Source organism: Lonchura striata, chromosome 7 (assembly GCF_050655825.1).
Source record: "Lonchura striata isolate lonStrDom1 chromosome 7, ASM5065582v1, whole genome shotgun sequence".
In the NCBI taxonomy this organism is placed as follows: Eukaryota; Metazoa; Chordata; class Aves; order Passeriformes; family Estrildidae; genus Lonchura; species Lonchura striata.
This window is the reverse complement of record NC_140709.1, coordinates 6,943,968-6,968,868: the sequence shown is the minus strand read 5'-3', so window position 1 is coordinate 6,968,868 and position 24,901 is coordinate 6,943,968. Positions and strand designations below refer to the sequence as shown.

The 24,901-nt window shown below is 41.6% G+C and overlaps 2 protein-coding genes across 5 annotated transcripts in view; one reads left to right on the top strand and one right to left on the bottom strand.

The window, feature by feature from the left end:
- Positions 1–7,269, top strand: part of MGAT5 (alpha-1,6-mannosylglycoprotein 6-beta-N-acetylglucosaminyltransferase) — a 111,048-nt gene extending 103,779 nt beyond the window's left edge. For all 3 annotated transcript variants that reach the window (XM_021548729.4, XM_021548731.4, XM_021548730.4), the window contains exon 17: positions 183–7,269. In XM_021548729.4, the coding sequence (XP_021404404.1) occupies positions 183–381 (199 nt within the window). In that variant the 3' untranslated portion in view covers positions 382–7,269. The remainder of the gene's footprint in view (positions 1–182) is intronic.
- Positions 7,270–13,043: 5,774 nt separating this feature from the next.
- Positions 13,044–24,901, bottom strand: part of TMEM163 (transmembrane protein 163) — an 85,120-nt gene continuing 73,262 nt past the window's right edge. For both annotated transcript variants that reach the window (XM_021548733.4, XM_021548735.3), the window contains 3 exons: positions 18,418–18,529; positions 15,085–15,226; positions 13,044–14,198 (listed from right to left, as the gene is read on the bottom strand). In XM_021548733.4, coding sequence (XP_021404408.1) covers positions 14,138–14,198; positions 15,085–15,226; positions 18,418–18,529 — 315 coding nt within the window. In that variant the 3' untranslated portion in view covers positions 13,044–14,137. The remainder of the gene's footprint in view (positions 14,199–15,084; positions 15,227–18,417; positions 18,530–24,901) is intronic.

Sequence of the window (24,901 nt, the reverse complement as noted above, 5' to 3'; positions counted from 1 at the left end):
ACTGCCCTCTGCAGAGAGAATCTGTACAGCAGAGAAGTCATGTTCTGGAAAGCTGCATTTGTAAATGCACTCGGTTTAGCATCTAGTAGAGCAGGGTTTGTTATTTTTAGTGAGGAAGGTTGAAAACTGTACCAAACTCTCATGAACCAGGTGTGATACAGATCACATGCTTTGCTTTTTAGGCATAATATCGAATGTCTCACCATGGAGTCTGCAAATGATATCCTGGTCCCCTCTTTTGATGGAAGGAGGAAGCACTGTGTTTTCCAAGGTGACCTGCTACTGTTCAGCTGTGCTGGCTCCCACCCTGCCCACAGAAGGATCTGCCCCTGCAGGGACTATATCAAGGGGCAGGTTGCACTCTGCAAGGACTGCCTATAGCAGCAGCAGGGCTGCTCCCAGCTGGGGACAACCAGAGTCCTTTGGAGAGGAGTTCCTAAGTACTTCCTGCACTTTGGTCCAGGTTTGCCGCTGCAGGCAGAGCTATCATTGCTGGGCAGAATTATCTACTAAGAGAGGAGGGATTCATAATAAACAGCTATAACTGATCTTTTCTTCCTGTAAGGACATTTGCAGCATCACTCTTCAGATTCCTTCAGCGGTTTGCAAAGAGAAATGAGTCTCGTGTTCGACAGTAATTTGAAGATGACTGCACAGAATAGTTTGTAGAAAATTTCCAGACCCATCAAACTTCTGGTTTTGCTGTTTGGGTGAAGTGTTTTCTATTTTTTTAAATGAGTTATGACATCCCCCATCATGGTTAGCTAAAGGATCTCAACTTCATTCCAATAGAAAACTGAAAAAAGTGTGCTTGAGGGAGCGGATGCTGGGGAAGGAGGACTAACATTTTATTCACTGGTTTGGGTACAGCTTTGGCTTGAATGGCTATAAAGTGGTTTACTTCACAAGAACTTGGAATAATGAGAGAGCTCTGTACCCTGCTGTTGGGCCCAGGTTTGTTGTTTCGGTTTTTTTCCTTTTTTAAAAATTAAATATTTGTATACAACAAGGTATTGTCTGCATCACAGCTGCTGCACCAGAGCAGCCTAAGCAGAGTGTCACAAATGAGCAAATAGGCAGTTGCCAGCGTGTGACACATCTTGGTGACTGCACAGCTCACTGGGGTTGTGGCATTCTTCAGTGTGGAAAAGCTACAAAAACACACAACCATTTTTGGAATGGACTCATCACAGTTTACTGGTCCCATTTAGAGAGTAATCCTTGGAATTTGCCCACGCTTCTGTTGTAGTCTGTCTACTAGAAATACTGTGTGAAGCAAAAAGTATTCAGCATCATTGGAGCAATATTATTGTTAGAGCCTCAGTTTGCTATGGCTTCCAGTAGTTAAGTGTTGCTGAATGACATAGAAAGGTTAAACTAAGCTAACTATAATTATTGTATGGTAGAAATGTAAAATGTCTTCACAACTAGTTAGGTTTTTAACGAGAAATTTTTTTCTGGAGTTCAAGTAAGAGGAGACAAAGAACTGAAAAGAAAAGAATTAATCAGTCCTCTTGGGTTCTTTGATTGTTTTTCTGGTTTTAGGGCTCTGCATGTTCCTTGTTTCTTCTTCCCTTTTGATCAGGCATACCAATTACAAATTTAGAAGAAAACAATTCAAGAGTTCAGAATTTAAATCGAAGTTGGGTTTGGAGTTTTTTTGGTGGTGGTTTTTTTTGAGAGAGAAGCAAGTTAACTCCTCTAAACTACCTTCTTTTTACAGAGGTAATTTTTGTTATTTTCAGCAGAAGGGGACATGCTTGACAGCATAATTTGTCAGGAAGTTACATGTTAAGATTAGTAAGAAACAAATCTGCAGTCAGCATCTGTAGGTCTTTCTGAGACATATCTTGGTTCGGATTTTTCTGGTAAGCAGTGTTCATTATCTGTGTGGGAATATTGATGGATGTGGTGACCTACCAAAGACCAGGCAAGGGAGATGCTATTGCACTGTGGATAAATCCTCCAGAACTGTCTACATTTTAAATTCCAGTTTAAAAGCAGTGAATGAGCCTTTTCAAGCATTTGGTTTCCTGCCTCAACACTCCTGACAGTGTTACCCTGTACACTCCATAACATTGCTCTGCACAACACAGGAGGTTGTTGAGTATCCAAAAAGGGTCTGTGGGAGCTGTTGAGCAGCAGGGTCAGCAGGATCTGGGTTTGAGGATGTAAAAATCTGCTGTATTTTAGATTAATTTTCCAGAAACAGAACAGCTGGGTTCTCTAATGGGAGGCAATTTTTTTCTATGAAAAGAAAACAAACACAAACCTGTATGAAAATCCCTCCTGCTGCCATAGCTCAGCATTTGCTTCAGTCAGCACAAATGTAGTTTGCCATAGTTTCACTGCCCTGGAAAAGCTGGGGGAGGACAATTGGAAATGGGTCTGAGCAGGCACAACAATTCTCTCTGTATTTATATAAAATATCCCCTGCATACCTGTGCATATTTGTGCAACTAGAAAATCCTGCCTATCACAATGTATGACTTTCCACCTGGTGCTGAAAGTAAAGGCAACAGCAGGACTTGTCTTCAGTAGTTCAGCCTGATGTTCCTCAGGCAGGAATTGATTTCAGACTGGGATATCACAGAATTATGTTGGAAACAAAGATTTGTGCTCGTGCACTTAAAGGATGCAAAACGTGGGTTTTGCTGTAGTGTAATTCTCTGCTGTAAATACATGTTTGCTTGGTTCCCCCTGCTGTAAGGCCCACATGGCAATACATACTGCATTTGATTTTGCCTCTAAACCTTTAAAGATGGGAAGGGTTTGGTATTTGTTATTATAACATTTTCTGGTCTAGTGCTTTGCTCAATGCTAAGTTTGCCTTTACCACAGCAGGGAGAGTTTATTATAAGCTCTGTTTTTTCATGCTGTAGCACTCTTTGTAGTCTGCTGAACTGAATTATACATTCTGGCAAAAATGCAACAGCAGCACCGATGCCGCTTGCACTTCAGCCAGGGAGAGAACATCCAAATTTGCTTCAGTCAGTGGTCTCTGATCCTATTTCCACTGAAACCTATGGAGAAGACTCACTAATCTTGAAGAATAACAAATCAATACCTACATCTTCAGTCTATATTCCTGTAAAAGGAGACTGTCATGACAACTGTAAGTGCACAGACTCTGCAGGCATTGCTCACTGAGCTCCACACACGCTCCCCGTGAGCAATTAGTGAATCCTCCTGCAGATAAACACTCAGGCAATTCCATGTGGGACTAGGGAAAAGTTGGAGTTATTGACTGAAACGTGTTTTAGATATCCACATTTCAGGCTAGGGGGCAACTTTCTGTCTGAGTTCCGTAACTATCTTCTTTCCTAATTGAAGAATAGAGGTGTGTGGTCCAGTTCTTGCACTCAAGCAAGGACATCAGAGAGGGGACTGTGCTGCTCTTTTCAGTCTGACAGTAGAACTTGCAGCTTCCTTTGCTCAGAAGTCAGGTTTTTGCATGACTGCATTTGAATATATTGATCTGCGATTGATGGGAAAAAAAATGTCAAAAGTTGAATACAAAACCATTTTACAAGCTTTTAAACATATCTCTCATATCAAGACATTCTTTGTTTTAAAATTTTGTATTTTTGTATGTGACCTAGTTTTTTTCAAAAATCTTGTTCCTACAGGATTAGAAAACTTGAGAGAAGCATTTACATATTTATTAAAATTAACATAAAAGGCTTGCCTTTGAAAGGTAAAGTTGGTAAATACACACTGTTTAAAAATGCCAATAAAAACCTCATTTATTTCATATATGCAAGTTGATTTGCACATGTATAAATAGAGTTGCTTTTTGCATTTTTTGCTTAGTTTCTATGTTTCTTTTTGTAATTTATAGTTGCAGCAGTGTGTTTGCTTGTTCATATCAGATTATGTTTCTACAAGTATTTAATGTTTATGTGCCTTTTTTTACTTTCTTTGGGGTTTGGATGTATGTTTGGATTATGGATACTGTCTGAACAAGTATAATGGAACACTAATTCCAGGTAAATTGTGCTGATGACTCTACAACTTAGTGTTGTGAATTTTGAATGTTTTTAAGTAGTGGAGAAATCTGTTCTAAAACTAGATAAGACTTAATAAGATAAAAGATACTATAACTTTTAATAATTCCTGCAAAACATTGCTTCTGCAAGCAGAATGCAATGTACTGAGAATCTGTGATTTGGCATGAGAGCTCCTGCTGGGACAGGATGTCTGTTCACTGACCAGGGAGCAAAGGAAAGCCATGAACATTCCCCAGGGAGACAATGATAACAGAAAACCTCCAGGAACAGCCAGAGCTGATTTGATGGGCAGGAAAATTGAAGATCCACATTGAGGTTTGGGAGGTGTGGGTTTTTCAGATAAAGATGTCTCTGCATGGATGCACACGGGGCGGTTCCTGGTGCTTCCAGAGCACACAGGCCTTTCAGCACAGCTGGACTGGCAGCTCTCAGTGTGCAGGGACTGGTCAGCTTATTGCAGATGGATTTCCTTTTTTATGCTACTACTTTTCTGCAATGGTGTTTTGCAAAGGCAGCTGCTGATCAGATTTCAGTTGGGATGGGGTTGTAGCCAGAGCCAGGACTCTGCACCTTCCAGCTTCACTCTGCTCCCAGCTGCTTTGTGTCAGCTTTTGCACCTTGCTGGTTATCAAGAATTGGACTCACTGAAAATTTCTCTTGATATCATCAGCTCCAAATCAGGCTGTCATGTTGTGTCACTGCCCTTTAAAATCCTAGGCAGCCTCCTTCATTTGTTCTTAATATAAAAGACATTCCCTCCCCTCTCAGAGTGCATGGCCCATCTGAATTGCAAAGTGATTTCTGAGTTTGCAGCACTGTTCATATAAACAAAACCCAAATTGCTTTCTCAGGTATGTCTTTTGCTCAGAGTTCATTTCAGGACCAGATTTTGCTAGTAAAATAAATAAACTGGGATGAGTCGGGCTGGATATAATCTCATCCAAGCCTCATTAACTTCATGACTCCCCCTGCCTTCAGTGATAGCACAACTCCTCCATTAATGTTTCTTAAAATTAAAGAATCAGCCCTCCCTTTTTAATAAGTGTAAAGCACTGTACCTTAAATGATAAAGACCAAACACTTCCAGGGCATGTTATTCACATATCAGCAACCAGTTTTTCTTGCTCACAAGATCAGCTCTAAGTTGATGTTATTGATTAATTATTAAGGTATCAGTTGAAAACGTGGTTAAATTGCTGTTCAGTCAACAGTTGGGAGTTTGAGGAATGGCATTTTTCATTGTTCATTTTTAGAGAGACCAAGAGTTACCAGTTTCTGATTTCCCAGTCTTTTTTTCAGGGGTGCTAACCTTTGGCATGGCTGTTTCCTTGTGATGTTTGTCCTGCAGCTGCTATGCCTTCAACTTCTCACTTGTGATCTCTTTCCATCTCCTTTGGCCCCATTGTTGTAGGGATTGCTGTAAACTCAAGGAGAATAATGCACTGACAGATGTGTTTTCATTGGAGCTGAAATGGCCAGGAATATAGAGGATTTTATTGAGATCTGCTTTAATAATATTGCTGTAAATATAACTTCAAAACACACTGTTTTATGGGCAGTGACTTAAATCTCATCCACACATTTTCAAGTGGTTATGTAGGGGTTTTTTTAAATTAGTTTGTAACTTCCAAATGTAATTATATTTAAATGGAATGTGTAAACAGCAACTCCATGTATCCAGTGTAAAATGTTTACTGTAGGAATGTGTTGAAAATACCAGAGGCTAGACCCCAGAGTGCCTCAGCTGTGAGGCATCATTTTTTATTCCTTCTTCCAGGAAAAGTAACAAAGTACAACCATTGCTGATGTGCCTTGCAAACTGGGACCTGTTCATTTTTAACAGTGTCATCCTTTGCATATTCATGTAATTAGAACACATAAAAGTGTGTTTTAATTCAGGAGACCTCTCTCAAGAGCACTAAGCCACCTGCTTATTAAATGAGCAAATAAAACCAGGTCCTAAAGTTTTTATAAAATTAGTAATAACTTCACCCTCAACACACAGAAACTGCTTTAAAAAATTAGTTGTGCTCAAGTGATTGAAACCCTTCTCTCTGCTGGGCAGTTCAGTGCAGGTGCAATTCACTTAAGTGAGTTGTGCATGGGACCAGAATTTGTCACCTCCTGTAAGGGCTCACAGAACTGAAGCATTGAGGACCCTGCTGTCCCCAGAGCCACCAAAGCATGTGGCTGCTTTTGGTGCACGAAAACCCATCTGTATTGTCACTGCAAATGCCAGCCCTGGGTCCTGCAGGAGCCACCAAATCTTGGCTTTAAGGAGAGCATGTAAATAACGCCTGGCATTCCTGGAGCCATCCGGGCACCGAGTGCATGCAACACCACCTGGCTCAGGCTCCAGCAGCTGCAAAGTAGTTTGAAATATCAAATAGGCACACGATAAATCAAGTTCAATTGCTGTCTGAAGGCAGTTCATTTTAATGGTGTAATACCCAGAACTAATTTCTGTTCATTATCAGGTCTGTTGCAGTACAGTGACAGTGAAAAGTATTTTTTAAGGCGTCGTGGGTTTGATTTGGTTTTTGTAAGGAATGCAGGAGAGGAGGAGGAAATGGCAGTTTTTACTAAAGGAAAAAAGAAAGGAAATTTTGTGAGAAAGCTACCCTGAAGATTCTAAGAGAGCCAAAAGAAAAATATCAGGGAATATTTACAAAGCTAATTTGGGCTTGGTGACTTTGATCCCCGTGAGCTTGCTGAGCTGACCACTGCAGGGAGATTCTCCAGAGTGCTGTTTGAGGCAGTTCTTTGGGTTCTAGTCTGCATCATTCTCTGGAGGAATCTCCCTCTTCATGGGTGAAGAGGATCAGAGTCTGAATAAGCCCAGTAGCAATGTAAATTGGGGAAAAAACCCAACTGAATTCACTAAAAGTAAATTAATGCTTTTTGCAAACAATAATGTGGAGTCAATGAGGGGTTTTAAATGGACACAAGAACTTCAGGATCAGGCTGGTACTACGGGGTGTTTGGTTTGAATTCTCCCCTGATAGGTTAATCCTTTGTTTTATTTCAATGGTTGTGTTCCACTATATTACGTTCAAGCAGTTGGATTCAAACAGATACTGGTTCAGAAACTGCCAAGTTCCTGGGGTTCATTAGGATGGGATTTTTTTTAATTTTTTTTTTTTTTAGAACAATAAATGTCTGTAATGGCATAGAAAAATGCTTTGTTTTCACTGTTGTAGAAAAAAAAAAGCTAGGAAGAATTTATTTTTCAATAAACTTTTTTCTTGTGTGATTTGGATTTATGATTGCTTTGTGCTTAAATGGGAATGCCTTTTATCCCAAACTGCATTTCTGTGGCTTCTTCCCACTCTGCAGCTGGGTGTTTCTGTTGCTGCCCCACCTCTGCACAGGTAAGTCCCACACCATAGCCAGCAGAACATCAGGTGAGTAATGAACTGTTTGCTTTGTTTTGTTTTAAACCTGGGTTGGATAATGGGTTACATCAAGTCTCCTTTCAGGAGGCAGTTTTGTCACAGCAGTAGTTAGGAATTACTGCTTTCCTATAAATGTACAGCACACTCAGTTACAGCACACTGTAAATTTGGGAGAAAGGCAAAGTGAGACTGGAATTGCAGTGGCTCTCAGGCCTGCAACACCTAGTGGCACAATGCACTGTGGAGTTGAAAGATGGAGCTACACTGTGGTAAAACAGCAGCTTTCGAGAGTGTTCTCCTGCAGGATCCAATTTAACATGCAGAGCCCTGGGGAGCTTATGAAATATTTGCATGAGGAACAAGGGCTCAGGCGTGAAGATTTGGCCCACATGGGATTGGGGTGTGCAGTCAGTGCACTCAAGAGCTGCCACATGAAATCACCTTGGCAGCTCTGAACAAATACAAATGTCCAGAGTGAAACTTCTCCAGGGGAGCTGTCAGGGTGTTTCAGTGGCACCCATCCTGCTGACAAGCCTTTTCTGCCCACCTCGGGTTTTGTTAGCCCAGCCAAGAGTGAGGGAAGGGCTCTCTGTTGTCAGCTGCTGGGAATATGAGGAGGTTTTGGTGGAGGCATCCAAGAGTAATAGAGCAATTAATGCAGGAGCAGGATGCACTGGAAAAAATAATAGTAAAATTTAAAAGACAGCTCTTTATCTGTTAAAAAAATGTCCATTTGTAACACAGTTGCTATGTATTTAAAAAAAACCAACACAACTACACTGGAGAGAAGCAACAACTAGTTTTGTTTTTTGGGGTTTTTTTTGTTTTTTTTCCAGCATTACCTTCTTCTAAGTTTGTTGAGATTTTGTTTTTTGTTTTTAATGTGGCCACACATAACTGAGTACTGTAGAATCAGAAGAGTACAGGAGTCAGTAACACAGCTTGAGATGCCTTGTATTGCCCCTCTCCCAATTAATGACACACCCCTGCTAAGCAAGAGTATAAATGAAGATGCCAAACAGATTCCTGCAGGCTGGCAGAGGTTTGTGCAGTGGGTTTGGATATCCACTTGGCCAGTCTCTTCACTGGGGAGTTCTGTGCATTGTGGTTGCAGAGGGTGGTTTTTCCACTGTGCAGTGCTGCTGTAAGAGCCTTTATGGCTGTTTCAGTGAGGAAAAGCATGTGAATATCCTTCACCACTTGCCCCTTTTTATGGTCCTTGGCATACTTCCCCTTGAACTAAATTGGGTGAAAATGTTGTTGGTTCTGTGTTGCTATTCAACATACAACAATTTCCAAATGTTTCCTACCATCAAAATGAATTAGTGGAGGACACTGCTCATTCAAGCTCTTGTTCTGGTTATTTTTGGAAATGTTTTCCTTCCTGTTTCATTCTCTTAATTGTTGTTCAGCTTTGACATCTAAAAAGCTGAAGAGACATCTGTAAAATGGTGAGCAGCTAGAGTTAGATGTGGGCTGTGTTGCAGTCACATAATGGAAAAAAAATATCTGAAAATTGGAACTTGGAATAAAAAATACACCATGCAGCTGTATTGGAAAGCTCCTTTGGGGGAGCTTAAATACTGGATACTTCAACTCTCACATGCTTAGACTGGGTTTAGTCAAACTCCAGCTGGTAGAGCGTCCACAGATGGAAACGTTTTGCTGGGACTTTGTGCTTCTCTCAAAACACTTCCCCTCAGCGTGCAAGAGCTGGAGCACCCACTTTGCTGCCTCACACTCCTCTGTATTTGTGTTCATGCTTGTCAGGATTTGTTATTTTATTTTATTGGCAGTGGAGATTGCATTTAGCTGAAATCTAGGTGGTAAATCTTTGTAGCAAAAAAACCTGGGGACAGTTTGCAGAGAACAGACTCCAGCTATTCGGTCTCACCGCGTGTCCTGCTTTGCTGGGAGCCTTGGCTCAGGGGTCCTTGCTCCTGCAGGACCTCAGGGAAGCACTGCCTGGCTGAAGACATCTGCTTCCTGCACCTTTGTGAGGAGAGACATGTCAAAGCAAACCAGTGCTGCACAAAAATGCTGAAAGAATAACAATTTCAAAGAAAATGTTCTGAGGTGAGAGCCTTTGGTGGCTCAGGAGGTAAGAGCTGGTGCTTCCATTTAAGTACAGGGGATGGTGGAATGGGAAGCTGCCAAATCCCTAGAGACCCTTCCTGGCTTTAATTTCCTCACCTCCATAGGAGGGTGTAGCTGGTGTGATCAGCCTGAGCTCTGCTTGGGTTCTGCCCAATGGATCTGCCCAGTAAGAGGAGTTTGGTGTTGTCACTTGGTCTGTTTGAGAGGAGCCTCCACTCCTTGCTCTGTGGTGAGGTGAGAGGTGACAATAATCCTGCAGCCTGTGTCTGCATGAGATGAGTTCAGAAGGCTGCTGGGATTGGTGCCAGCAGTGGGAGCTGACAAAATGGGACATTTCCCAGCTACTTGCCAAACTAACTTGGGAGAAAATGTACTTTGGGTCTGCCTGCAGCTGAGTGGTGGTGCTGGTGTCAGCCCCTGCAGGACCTGAACTCAGGTCCCCTTCTCCTGCAGCTCCAGGTGAGTGGGCTGGAGGCTTGGGGGCAGCTGTGCCCACTATGGGGCAGCTGATCTCACTGAACAAGGAAAAAGCAGGAACTGTTCAGTGCTATCTCCAATACCAATCCCCTGGCTGAAAGGAAAACTGCAGCTCCCATTCTCGGGGGAACAGGAGAGGGAAGCATCCCTGGCTGGTCTGTTGCTTGCATTAATTATGCTCTCACATTGCATAACCTGGCCTCACATGCCAGGCCACAGGAATGTGTTTTTGTGTGCTACTCCTGTGCAGCTCCTGGTCCTGGATAAACAGCCAGAGGCACAGGAATGGCTCTGTCACAGCTCCTCTCGGTGGCAGCACACCCAACACAGGCAGAGAGGTGAGAAATCACTGCCAGCACAGCAAAACTGTGTGAAGCATCTACACAAGTCTGTGAATTCCAGGGATAAACTCTGTTCAAGGAGCTTCCTTAAGCTCTTTATCTGACTGCCAAGGAAAAATGCCTTGTCAGGTTGGGAACAAACATTCTTGGTCTGCATGGTATTAAGGCTTAATAGACGGACTGGATGACCTTTAAAGATCACTTCCACCCTAAACTATTCTATTAATCCTTGTCCCGTGGCATAGTATCTCCATGAGCTGGCCCACAAAAAAGAATGCCAGAAATGCCTTCACTTTTTCCCAAGCAGCTGGGATTGCATAAATGAACGTGGTATTAGCAGGGTGAGCACCTTCATGGTACATTCCCAGCTGCAGGCATACCTACAGCTGAATTTGCCCACATCTGAGGAGCTTCTTGTCTGGGATCTCTGCTTCGGGTACATTCCTGGAACATCATCAGGGAGTTTCTTTTGAGGCTCATTTTCCACCATGGTTAGCTGATGCTTATTTATGGTCTGCCTATTATAGCAAGAAGTAAAATGGAATAAATCAGCAGCAGATGTTATTCTGGTGATTTTTTAAAATGACAATCAAAATTTTAAAAAAATCTGACTTTTAGCTATAAGTGAACATTATAATTTCCTATGCCTACCTGGTGTGTGTGCATCATGGCTGGGGATTCAAGATAGCAGCTGGTGTAATCCTGACAGAGGTTTTGAGCTCCCTTCTCTGCTGAACAATATGGCCAGATTCAAAGCATCTGCTCAGTGTCACAGTCACTTTCAGGGATTAATTTGCAATTCTGAGCTTGGCCAGACTTTAACAAGTGTCAGTTTGCAGCCTCATTCTGGCCAGTGCTGTTCCTTGTGTGAGCACTGAGCTCCTTCCCCGTGCACAACAAAGAACCCTTGGCAGTGCTGAGGGCTGCTGTGATCACCAGGCAGGTTATTATGCTGGCCAGTGCCAAGGTTCAGGTGATTAGTCCGAGTGCTTTTGAGCTGTTGAAGCTTTTGAAACGTCCACCTTCCCTTAGCCTAGCTGGAAGCACACTTGCCATCTCATAGTTGGAAAAAATCAACTGGCACTGACATTTAATAAAGAAAACTCATATAGAAACTGTTCCCTCTGAGGGTGGCTGGCTCGAGCAGTGTCACAGGAGATGGATGAGCAGTTATTTTCTCTGTTATTGTCACATACCACACAGAGTATCCTTGATGCCAGCCGGCTTTATCACCATTTCTGAGATTCATATTTTCCTGGACTTTATTAAGTATCACAAGTATTTCTGTTATTTTCTTGCATTTACCTGCTAATACTAGCAATGCTTTGAAGCACCTGTGGTAATTGAAAACTCTCTGCAACTGCTTTAAATTAATCTGATAAGAGTATGATTAACTTGTTTAACCACTTTCCCTTTTCAGGTGTCTGTACTTAGAAACATCCTCAGAGCATTCCAGAGTTCCAGAAGTGTGAAACTTCATTAACTGAATGTTTAACCTTCCTGTGTGCAAGAGCAGCACATCTCTGCTCCTGTTTACACTCAGCATTCTAACAGAACTATTTAATGTTTCAGCTGGGTGCTGGTTTGAGTGTCCTGCATGCTTCCAGTGGTTTAGGACTTTGGTGTGGCAAAAGTTATATCAGGAGTTCAGCCACCAGCATGTCACTTCTCAGTTTTCTGCAGGAGTGGGCTACAAACAGGCTGCTAGACTGCATGGCCCTGGGGAGCAGCACTTCTGCAGTTCTCAAGTGTCATTCTCAAAATTAGCAGTGGGACTGAGTGGGAATAAAGCCCTCAGGGAGGTGAAAAAGGGTAAACACTATCAAGAAAACTAACAAACCCATGAAATGTCTAATACTGCTAGGTTTGCATCCTGGCTCTGTGATTCTGAGGCTGAAAATGCCTAACACTGTTAAACAGTGAGGAAATACCAGCTCACAGCTCCCTTCATGGAACTGGTGTTGAGAGAAGAAACATAACGGGAAAAGCAAAAATATAAGAACACATTAAGGTCTTGTGCAGGAAGACAGGGTCTTGGGGTGGCATTTGATATTTAAAAATCCACCTGTGCTGAGTACAGTGAGCAGTCCTACACTTTCCAGTCCTTCTGGAGTCCTTGCTGAATGCTCTTCTGAAGTAGCTCCTTTGTCACCTTACAGCTGAGTGACATCATCCTGTGGCAGCAAGGCACAAGCAGCATCAGCACTGATAGCACCACTTAGCATACAAATACTTATGCAAACTTAATTCATCCAAAATACATGAAACAAACTATAGCAGCAGGGCAAATTTCATTTTGCCATAAGGAATCCTGTATCAAGGCATGTTCTCTTTCCAATGCTGTCACTCATATGGGTACTGCCAGGTCAGGGAAACCACTGGGGGGTCTCTTCCAACACATATCAGTGGGAGTGGGCTTTTACTATACCTGGTCAAGTCCCAGATGATGGGAAATACAGTTTTAACATCACACATGGGAAAAAAATAGTGTCTCCACTGTACATCCCTCACTGATCAGTATAATTGTACATCCACTCTCATCCAGTCTCTTGTTATGTACTAGAAATGGGCATTTCTAGCTGCTCACCTACTTACCATGGCCTTATTTCAAACTCTACAGTGGTCTGTCCTATTTTTTATTCACCTGTGATAAATAGAAGCAATAATACTGATTCTCTGTTGTGAAAACGGGACCTGGAATACATCAAATAAAGAGAAAATGGTTATAGCCAGGGAATCCAGTTTAATAGGCTGCTATACAGGAAGACTTTGTTCTATCATACATTCTGGAAATAGTTTTCAAATGTTACTTACAGATACCGTATAAAATAGATACCAGTTTTATTGATTATACATCAAGATTCTTCGATCATTTAACCTGCTATTAAGTAATATATAAGATGTGTGGTGGAAAGTGAGCAACACTTTACAGGACAATCTAAATCTAATAAATAGATCTGTATCTCGCCACGAGATTGAGCCGCTGCTGTGCCGTTGTCAGACTACAGAGCAACCACAACATCACACACGCTGGTACAGCTGCACATGGTAAAATGGGAGATGAAAATCCCATTCCTTGAGCAGCTCCTCTTCCCTGCATGACTATTTTGGTTTTGGTCTGTACAGTAATACTGTGTGTGCTTGTTTGGTCCATGCAAAGCTATGAACAGTGTCTCATTAGGAAAAATAGAATTGAAATTGAAGAGGTATCGTTTCAGTTAATTTGGGGTTAAAATGCAGTATCTCTCTGATCACAGAAAGGGCAGTACCTGCTCTTTTGGGGTGTCTATTTCAACAAGAGGGTGGAAGTAGTAGTACTTGAGTGTTTTAAGCAACACAGCTCTTGGTGTCCAGATTCTGTAAGATACTCTTAGTCAAAGAGGTTAGCAAGGATTGTACTCCTGTTACAGCATGTGTTTGGGAAAATACAGGCCAGAGGGAAAAAAAATCCAAAACTCAAATCTGAAACTGGCACTTCTTTACCCACAGGCTTACCACACCATTGAGAACACTTTCACTCTGGAATATACAACATGGCAGCTAGTTCAAGCTGCAAACTGCATGTTATTGTCACAGGAATCAATAGCATACTGGAAATAAATAAGAAAAGAAAAAACCAAAACGCTGCTGTTTGGCTGAATCGCAAGCAGTGTGCACAATATGCCAAATTTACAGAGAGATTTCCCATTCAAACAAACTTCAACAGAAACAGACCACGGGGAAACAAACTGCATATTCAGGAAAATACCAGTGGCACCACTTGCCAAGACGTAGGATGCTGTGGTTTTACAGTCCTTGCAGGGAGAGGGCAGCAGCCTCACTCGAACATCTCATAGTGGCGTGTTTGCCTCACCCTGGGCACCATATCAATGAGCAGCCTGCAGGGAGAGAACAAAGGATCATGCACAGGACAGCCCCAGAACTGAATATTTAAATATTTATGAATAAAAAAGAGCTCAGGTGGCGTAACAGCCTTTAGAGTTTTCCAGAACTGTTAGTTTTACAGTGGAAATTGTGATTATACCCACCTATTTAAGAGCGGTACTTCCCATTAAAATGTTAATTGAATTTTCCAAGTTGAAAAAAAAACAAAAGCCAAACCCACACAGCTTCCAGCTGAGAGCTGACTGCAGCCTGGCCAAGGGCTGCTTCTCAACTGGCATAATTCCAACTAAGATGCTCCATCTTCCACTTTCTCTTGTGGCATATAAGCCATAATGGATAAAGTCAAAAATTTGTGGCAGAAGTGCATGGCAGAGCTCTGTTTTGTTTTTTATTCTGTTTCTGGTGTGAATCAAGAAAGCATCTTAATATTCAAGAGAAACAGCATCTGAAACATGAGCAGGAACCTTCAGAAGTTGCCAAAGGTGGGGCTGGGATGGAAATCAATAGCAAGATCTCTCTTAAAAACTTGAGCACCTTTCCTTTAATCCAAAGGCAAAGCAGAGCTCAGAAATGTGCCATAAATGCAAGGAGGACTGATTTTATCCATAATTTGTAGTTATTTTGGAGATATTTTATTTCAAGTATACAAGAATCTAAAAGTATTCCAATTTCTTTTTAAGTCCTGGTTGCTTTCCAGCTGATGTGGAGGACACAGGCCTTTATAACCCTTTCCACACACTCTGCTCCAGCATTGTCTAATAAATTCCAGGGACTGATTTCACTGGAATTACCTAAACTATTATAGGTGTGACCTCCTATGTCTCAGGGCCAGCTCATCTACTGGACACAGGGCCCTGCCTGCTCCCAGGAGATACTCACTTGATTCCATAGGCAGATATTGTAAGTCCAATTAACACTCCTATACTGCCATCCAGGTACCAGACAGAAGAATTGTGTTTAAACACTTCTGCACTAAGAAGGATGGAAAATCCCATTATTCCACCCACAAGAGAGTTGAAACCTAGAAGGGGAGAAAAGAAATAATTAAAGGATGAACACCAGGAGCTCATGGAAAGAAAATGGTTTTGCACAGTGACCTGTCAAAGGCCCTCTCTTGGAGTTTTTATCCCATTCCATATATTTATTTACATACTTGGCACCATTGCTTAGAGCTATAGACATTGCTGATGACATACAGGATAATCCTAGTAATATTTTCTATTTATGCTTTAGATAGACCACAGTAGCTTCTTATCTACTATTTACAATTCTAATGTACATCCTTTTAGATTCCTTTTTTTTGTTTAACTTGTTCTTTTTTTCTCCAATAGAAAAATTAATGCCCTTTTCCATTCAACTCCCGTTTGATTGATTATTGATTTGGGGTTTTATAAGTCATTCCTTGTGTTCTGTTTTTCAACTCCAAATTCTTTTTTTTGATTTTTTTCCACAATAACCCAAAAGTTACCCCTATTGTTTTACACACAAAAAAAAAAAGTCTGAGAATTCATTAATTTGGTAGATCCATACACTATTTAACCTCGATAACAAATGAAATATTAGACTTGAAATATTCTTTATTGCTTGGTGAATCAGCTCTAGCCAGCTGCTGTTTACAGGAGTTAGGCAGGTTTTTGCAATTCCCCATGACTGCCAACAATGATACACCTGACACTTTTCCTGAGCCTGTCCTTTGATCCACCCTTCTCACATCCAGTCTTTGTCTATTTACTCATTTATACTGCTAACACATGCTGAAATGGTGTATATTGTGTCTATAGATATAACAAATATAAAATATAAATTAATAATTAGAATTTTTAAACCAGTGTTACTTCCTCTGCTCCAGCTTAATACAGAATCCATCAGCACGATGGATTCACACAAAATAATAAAACATTTTCATGCCATTTTTGGCTGATGGTTCCAAATAATTTAAAAGCTACTTGCAAAGGAAATTGTTTTCCCTTCCTGACTCTCATTCAGGCAAACCTTTCTTTGCTGATGTGGCAGGAAATCATGTAATGGCTGCAGGTATTAATCCAGACACTGTTCTGAGTGTAAGGCCAGCAGAGGAAAAAACAGGTGGCTAAATCTGGATAGGAAACAGGTAACTAAAACCTGCAGGAAAGTTGGCTGACATCACTGACTGTCACAGAATTGTCCTCTGGGATGTCACAAAATTCAAGGCAGGAAATTACTATTTTTATTACCCAAAAGACCAAGAGCTTTTGCTATAAACAAACAGTACAACTGACATTTTGCCTCATTAGGATTCGTACATCTAGGATTTAAAGAGATATTGCTGTTAAGCCCTACTCTAAAACAAAATCATTCAAAAAAAATTAAAAGAGAATTTGCTGTTCTGAAAATAAGCCTATTTTTTAGGAAGAAAAATTCATGCTCCTTTTATTCAAAACAGTTTGTTGATCTGGAGCCAGGGATCACAGGAGGTAAATTAGCAGGAAACAGAAAACACTAAAAAAAGATATGCAAGGGACTGCTAAATCTGTCTCAGCTGCTGAATCACATTGTCTCTTCCTGATCGTTAATAAATCAAGTACATATGTAAATATACCCTGTGAAAGCAGATATTTAACCACACATGTTAAGATCAGCCTCCTACATTTTCTAAAGTAATTTTAAAGGGGAGAAGAGATATAAAAACCAGGTTGAGGTAATTGTATACTTTTTTCCCTAATTTTTTTAATCAAAGAATGAGCAGCTCAGAAGCAGTATCATTAGCATGAGGATGTAATTATGGGAAAAGAGATTTCTCTGTCATACAGGAGAACAATTCAGAGCTGGAGTTATTTTCAGTTAATATTTTGGCTGAATAAACTGCTTTGTTTCAAAACTAAGCTAAATTTTTTTAAAGGGAGGGTTCCTCATTTGCCTGCCTAGGCACAGCTCTGAAATGGCCAACGTGTCCCACTTCCACCCTGGCAGTGAAGGAAGTCAGACTCACTGGGCTGCAGTTCCCAGCATCCTTTCCAGAATCCTTTTTGCAGGTTGGAGCTATTTTTGTTTTAAAATGTCTAGAGTGGCAGAGCCCATTGGAAAGAGTAAGATCTCTGAGCTGGAAGTCTGTTGGGAGATAATCCCAAATGCAGGGAGGCAATATCTTAGTTGTAACCCCCTCACTGCTATTCTGATGCCTTTTTTGCTTCTTTCAGATTTAAAATATAAATTACTCATGAAGAATTTATATAAGTGGGATGATAGAGATACTCATAATACGTGCTATCACACATCATCCAGAAAAAAAATATGTTTAATTTGCTTAAATTAAAGCAAAATTTATGTATCTCTAGAGTAAACTGAAAATTGAATTTCCTTAAAATGAAATCTGTAGCAAAGAGTAAAATAATTTAGGCAGCACAACCCATGAGTCATGAACCCCTACAGTGTCTGTTTACTGAGTATTTCAAACTTCCCTGGCAGATAAAACTGGGAGAGATCTGCAGGGAGCTGTGAAACTTCTGCAATCACTGTGGCCTCACCCATTTGAAGGGCAGATCCCTGGGATTTCTGAGGATTCAGGAGCTTGAGCCCTGTCAGTAAGAGGAATATCTGGACCAACTTTTAAAGCATGATTTCAAACCTCCCTTATCACCAGAAGCAGTCAGGTGCTGGGCTGATGCAGTGGTGGCAGTGAGGGGCTCCAAGGATGCCGTGGAGATCCACCCTGTGCCAAGCCCCAGCAGGGCCAGAGGAGTGCAGGGCAGGGCAGCTCACATCTGCCCTGCCCCAGCAGCTCTGCTCCTCTGCTGACAAATGACACCAAAAGGATGCCCACCAGCACTGTGGGTGCTGCTGGTGATCCCTGCTCAAGGCAGGCAATTTTCTGCAGCAGACTTTGCTTCATTTGAGCTTTCCAGGCACCGGCAGGGAGGATGGAGGTGACTTAACCAAAGCTCTCTAAATTGGTGTCATATCCCCCTGCTGACTAATACACCTCTAATCCATTATCTGCTGTACCTCCAACTCTATTATTGCTTACTAGCCACACATTCACTGTTTGGCTTCCACCAGGCATTCCATTTCAGCTGAGCTTTCTGTGCTAGAGACCAGTGGTACCACAGCCTGTTCTAGGGTTTGGGTTTTCTCCCATTTCTCAGTGGCTGCCTTACTTCAATGCTCTCTCACAGCTGTCATCATGAAGGGGTCCCTGGAAGTCTCTAAAAGCAGCAGGATCAATGTCACACTCACCATCAGTTATCAGTGCTCTGCTTGTAAGGACCTTTCCCAGCATAAATTTGATTACTGCCAAGACTGTACAAAGGATCCCACTTAGAACAGAGACACTATACAGAAAATCATCCTGGGGGAAAAAAAAAAGAGATGTCAGACATTAGTATGTCTTCTGGTCATGTCCCACCTAATAAATGAAAATAGTACTAATTACTGTGCAATTATTTGTGCTACTGAGAAACACAACCTGAGATCAAGATTTCCTACCTTATGACTGCCTCAACAGCTGGTGCTGATTTTGCTTGTATTGTCACCTGCAATTGCTTTTGCAGCCATAATTAATGACAGCTCCAATCAACAAACTGTGAATTGACCCAGCCTCCTCAGAGTCAGGAGATTATATTTACCTGTTGGGCTGAGTGCAGACTGCCAGGTCATCCTGTGCCTAATGCCAGCAGTAATGAAGTCTCCACAGGCAGGAGGAAGGCTTGAAAATAGAATCCCACTTACCAGACCAACATCGATTCTTGGTGTAAGAAATAACTGTTTAATGTTGTTTCTGATTCTGGGCTTGCTTTGATTTTGTTTCATTTCCTTTTTCAAAAGTCTGGTTCAAACTACATCCATAAAACTTCTGATGCCGATGTGCAAAGTAAGGTTTAGCTTTTTCATAGAAAACAAATTTTTCATTGGACTTCCATTTCACAGAAGCATTCCCATTGCTTAATTTGCACGTGAAACATGGGTTCCCCAGGCTCCCTCAGGAGAGAGCTGTGTGTCAGTGCAGGGCAAAGAGTTAGTTATTACTGTTTAACACCATTCTCTAAAGGCCATCAGGAGGCCCCCAGCCCTTCCTGCTGACAGGTTTGTGTTTGGTTGGGCTGGGAGGACACTGCTGGGTGCTGACATGCTGCAATAAGGTGCCTAAAGGGGGTCCCTGTGCCTTCTTCCCCCTGAGGTACCTCAGCCCATGGGCTGCAGAAAAACCCACAGCTCAGCCTGCCTGCCACCTAACCACAGAGCTTTGAGTTAAGATTCATTTATTACTCTTGATAGAAGCTTTAATTCAAGCTGTTGCAACACCAATGCAAGTAAAGGAAATAGCAAAAATTCTTTTTTAATTTGTATCTGCAGGTCTAAGTGGGCCAGTGCCACTGGGACCCTGTTCCAGATGAAAACACTCTGGTGAAAGTCCCCGTTGATACCAAACATTGTCATGATGATTCAGCAGCAGCTCCATCCATTTTCATTATTTTAGCAGCAATTTGAAACCCAAAGAAATCAAAAAATGGGTTTGAAAGCTGCTTAGGAAGATACTGGGAATTAGATTACTGGTATAATGTACTCATATCCCTAAATAAATAATTCAATTTTTTTTTTTACAATTCTGTATGTCATATGATTTTGAAATTCTACTTTACTCACATCATGAGCTCATTCTCTCTAGACCTGGTACAATATTAACAATATTAAGACAAAATGTACTGAGGGAAAGAGAGTAAAATAAAAGCAAAGAGAACACTGAAGTCAAGTACTGGGTAAAGGTAGGATAAAAAGCATTCATAAAGTTATTTTAACAGAACAGCTGAAAAATATCCAGGCAATTTCCGAGTGCTAGGGAAGGACTAAGGAAATAGTGGCAATATTTGGTTGCTGTCAATCTAACAAGGAAAATTGAGAGCTCTCAGAAGGTCTGAAATGCCAACAAAGCTTCAAAAGTCTGGACAAGCTTTGCAAAAAACACTCAAACTTTGAGATCCTTGTCAAAACTATGCCTCTAATTTTGATGTATCTTTCTCAAAAATGTGTGTTTTCAGTGCTCAAAGACTTCATTTTGATAGCTTAACAAGTTCTGATGTGTTAATCTAATCTCATCTAATATTTTACCAAATATTTAATATACAGGGTAAGTGTAAGGCTCCAGTTGCTGAACAGGCTTTTTTATAGAGGATACATATTCAGGATAAAGAAACTGTTTTTAAGATTGACTTTTTTTTTTCCTCCCCACTGAATCACATAAGACTATAGTGTCACAACAAAACTCATTTTGTTCTCGATACTAATCCAATAACCACTGATAAAGCAAAAGACCAAACAAATCAAAGCTCCTTTGTTATCACCGTGGATGCAAGAAAGGGAAGAAATTAAAAAACCCTGCTCTGAATGCAGACGCTCTCGGCTGTGCCAAACATCTTTTTGGAAGGCGATATTCCCAGTTTTACTCCTGAACAATTCCCAAAATCCCTAAAGAACCCCCAAGATCCCTAAAGCACACCCCAAATCTCCGAACCCAAAGCAGCAGCTCTGTGCCGCAGCTCCTCGCAGGAGCCACCGGGAGGCGGCAGATCCCGCACGAACCGAGCGCGGCTGCGAGCACCAAACCCAAGAGGGAAAAAAAGCCTTTCAAACTCTCTTTTTTCAGTACTTCTCTGCTCTTTTTGGGTGTCCAGCCGCCCCGGAGCTGGAAGAAGAAGAGTGAGGCTATTTGCTGCTGCCAAGAAGGTTTTGCGGGTGCACCAGCGCAGCCCAAAGCGGGGATGCTCAGCCGCACGGACAGCCGGGCTGCTCCCTGAGCAGGCGAGGGTGAAAGAGAAGAGAAACAGCTCACGACGTTACTTTGGCACTGTTTTGCTGCCAAGCAGCTGGAAGTGGTTTGGGACAGCAGGATTCAATGAATTAGCCGAGGGAGGGCTGCTGTGGGCTGGAGCAGAGGTGTGGGACACCTCTGTGACAAACGCGTGACAAACGCGCTGCGGGCACCGGAGAGTTAAACGCGTCACCCCGGCGGCTGCGAAATGATTCCCATCAAACGAACTCGTCCTTCGGAGAGATGAAGGGAAGAAAAGCCGTAATGGAGATCTAAATTAATAAAATAAGCCGAGCCATCTGGCACCATCTCCCTCCGGATCTTCCCGCAGCCCTGCCCTCTCGGTACCCCTTGCCTTCCCATCTGACAGTCATTAGGAGCACGGAGCACATCCAGCCAGGCTCACCCCACGTGTCCTTGGTGTTATTTTAATTAAAGCAGCAGCAAATTGTGACAGATGATAAAAATTTAAATTCTGATCATTTCCATACGATAAAGGCTTCCCAGTGTGGTAAATAAAGCGCCTTCCTTTTCCATTTCTTTTCATCATATTCCCTCACTGCTACTACACTGCACATGAGACCTTCATTAAAGGACACCTATATCTGATTAGATGGCTTCATGTATAGATCAGCACTGTACATAAAGCAAGGTGCCCATCCTGGGTTACCTTCTCATTACACAGCACTTTTATAGCTACACTGTTCCTGCTTAAGATTTAATTTATGTTAGATTTTATACTGTGGTTTTATGTTTTCTTTCCCAGAAGAAAGCTTTCCTAGGAATAAAATCTTTTTCTCTTTTACCATTCCTAAGAAAGGAATAATAGAAGTCAGCAGGCAGCTTTCCTCCACTTTATCCAAATGCATTGTCCCCAGCTGTGCAGTTGAGAAGAGTGGGTTGCAAAATTGTCACAACAGTTCTGTCCCTGCTTTCAAGGATTTCACCAAAAGCAGCAGTACTCTTATGGCTTAAGAAAAAGTTTGTTGGTTTCTATGTTGCAACTTGGATCTCTTCCTGAATCTATTGTAGAATGTAAAAAAATAAAAAAAACTCCAATGGATTCTTCAGCGCTTGGCTTATTACGTAGAAATATGTTAACCCAATTATTCCTAGCTTAGTAACAAAATTGCAGATAATTTGTGTTCCTAATCTTTCCCTAGAATGCATATTTCTAATTCTGACCCTAAAACTTTGCCCTGATTTCATGCATTATTTCTACCAGCTCCTCTCTCCGCCCTCTCCTTTAGTTACAGTCCTTCCACTTCTGGGATATAAAAATGTTCTCATGCACCATACAGCGTGGAGTTAAAAGATATTCACTGGTAGCTCTCACTGGAAGCTCTGTCCTTTCCTGGTCACTCATCCTACTGCAAAATCCCAGAACAAGCTGCTTCTCCCCCTCCAACAGCTGCAGACCTTCTTCCACTCTCCACTCTCCCCGAACCAGCCAAAAGTTCCTCCACACTCCTGCAGGAGCTGGGAATTACTGGTACTGCCTTTTTCATGCCATTTTTTCCCTTTCCAGAGAAGCTGGTGTCTCACAGTGTTTTGCCTCTCCTCTGCTGAGCCTGGCTCCTCTTGGCTGAGGAGGTAGGGATGTGTTTCTGGAATGCTACAGATGGTGTTGGCAGGAGCAAAGTCATGGCTGGCCCAAACTGAGCTGAGTTTGTTTTGTTAAATATTAATTTTGCCCATCTCTGCAACTCACCATCTGTCTCCTGGAACCCAGCAATGACCCTTCTTCAGTCCTGGTGCTTGGTGACCATTCCCCCAGCACCTGCCAGGCTCTGCTCCCACCCTGCTCCCCATCCCTACAGTCACACTTCCCACAGCCTTCCAGCCTCCTCCAGCTCCCCCAGCAGCTGCCAAGTCATCTGGGCACACTGGGATCACTAAAAGCCTCTCAGCAGAGCAGTTACTCAGTCAAAAAGGACTCCCTCTTCTTCCCCTGAAGGATTATGTTACTATATAGAGAGCAACAACAGAGATGTTTCTAATACGAACACTTAAAAAAAGAAAAAAAAAAAAGTCGAAATCTCTATCACATTTTCTCTTAATAAATAGTTTATATAATCAGTCTAAAGGCAGCTCCTGGGAAGCCAGAGGGTCTCTCTCACTAGCAAGCTTCAAAAGGGATGAGTTTTAATTGCACTTCACTGTTAGAAAACAAACCAACAGCCCAGTCTTGACTCAGGCAGGAGACAGTCTCTTCACATGGAGATACAAAGATCTATTATTAGTGCAAAAAAAAAAAAAAATCTCATGAATGTTTAAACTTGTCTTTGGTGTGACAAAGCAATCCCACAGCACAGAATGCTTTTTCAAGAAACAGATAACAAAGACAGGGTGTGCTGGATGCCATGGCAAGGCACGGGGGATTGGAGCTGGGGGACTGGGAGCTGCAGAAAACTCTCTTAGGTGACCTTAGGACTCCTGCAAAGGGTCTGCTTAACTATTAGTTCAGTCATGCTTCCCGTTCTCCCAGAATTCATCCACACTGTTTAAACACCGTTATGAAACATAAATTAAAATTATATTTGTCCACCCTCAGAGGAGCGAGACTGATTTTTCCAATGAGCAGGGAGCCGAGACCAGCAATGCATTCCACATCACCCACCAAATGGGGAGCAGCCACCAGCTTTTCTTTCTTATAAAATCTGGAAAAATCTCTTTCTGGTAAAATCTGGAAACTAGGCTTTTCACCTAAGAAAAGAATGATGTGTAGCTGTTCATTTGCCCTAACCCTGGCTTACTCTTCAAGTATCCACAACGTTCTCAATAACCTGCAAGAAACACATGTATTTTAGGCCAAACTCCAAGCCATACATAGAAATAACCATTATAAAGCAAGATTCTAATGTATAATTAATGTATATGATACTCTGATTTGAAATGGCAAGCAATAAATTATGTATGAGGTTTATAAATGTATAGGGAAACCTGTATAAGGACATATGTGTATGCAATACTAAGTGTTATTTGTTATGTTGCTCCTGGCCTATAATCCAACCGCTGACGTTGTTGAATATATGTTTATGATGTGTTTATTTTAAACCATTAAACTAATAAATCAATTAGAGCTCACAAATCTACACCGTGTCACCCCTACCTTCCTTTTTCAGCTGTAATCAATAACATACAATAAAATAACATATGGCCTAATTTTTCAAGAGATTTCATTTATAAAAGCACTGGAGGCACCACACGAGATGGGTGCACGTCCTTCATACCCAAACTGATTACATCTTTCCTTTGTTCTGCAGGAAATGTCACAAATATTGCATGATGCTTGCTTACTCTTGCAAAAAAGTGTCCTTTGCCATACTAATGAGGACAAATGCCAAACTGCATTGACATTACATGTGTTATACTATTACCCAGGGAAATGCAAGCAGTAACTGAATAGTAAATGGATATTGATTTACAACCCCAGGTGAAATTAAAACAGTCTTTCTCAGTGTGGTTGGGTTGGGCTTTTTGAGCCTTCTTCAAGAAACAAGTCTGCAAATTCTTTGTGACAGTGGTCAAAATAAAGCACATAATTCACATCTAAATTATATTTGCACTACCCAAGAATATCTAGTACTTGACAGGACAAAGGTAAAGGGGCAAATGATGAAGGTTTTTTTTATCACAAAGCTGGCAAGTACTAACAGCAGCAAATGCAAACACAAAACGATGCTCAAAACCCACACTCAAGGATTTTCAGATTCCTTTCTCAATATATTAATAAAATGTCAAAAATCACTAAAATTTACCTAGAAATCCAAGCATGTCATCAACAGTATGCAAAATCACTATTCCTTCTTATTTGTAGTGAAATGTGTGTGTATCAAATCCTCAGGGACAGCATTGGCTGTGGATATTGCTCTCTGAAACATCAATAAAGGAATGGTAATTCCTTCCTCTATT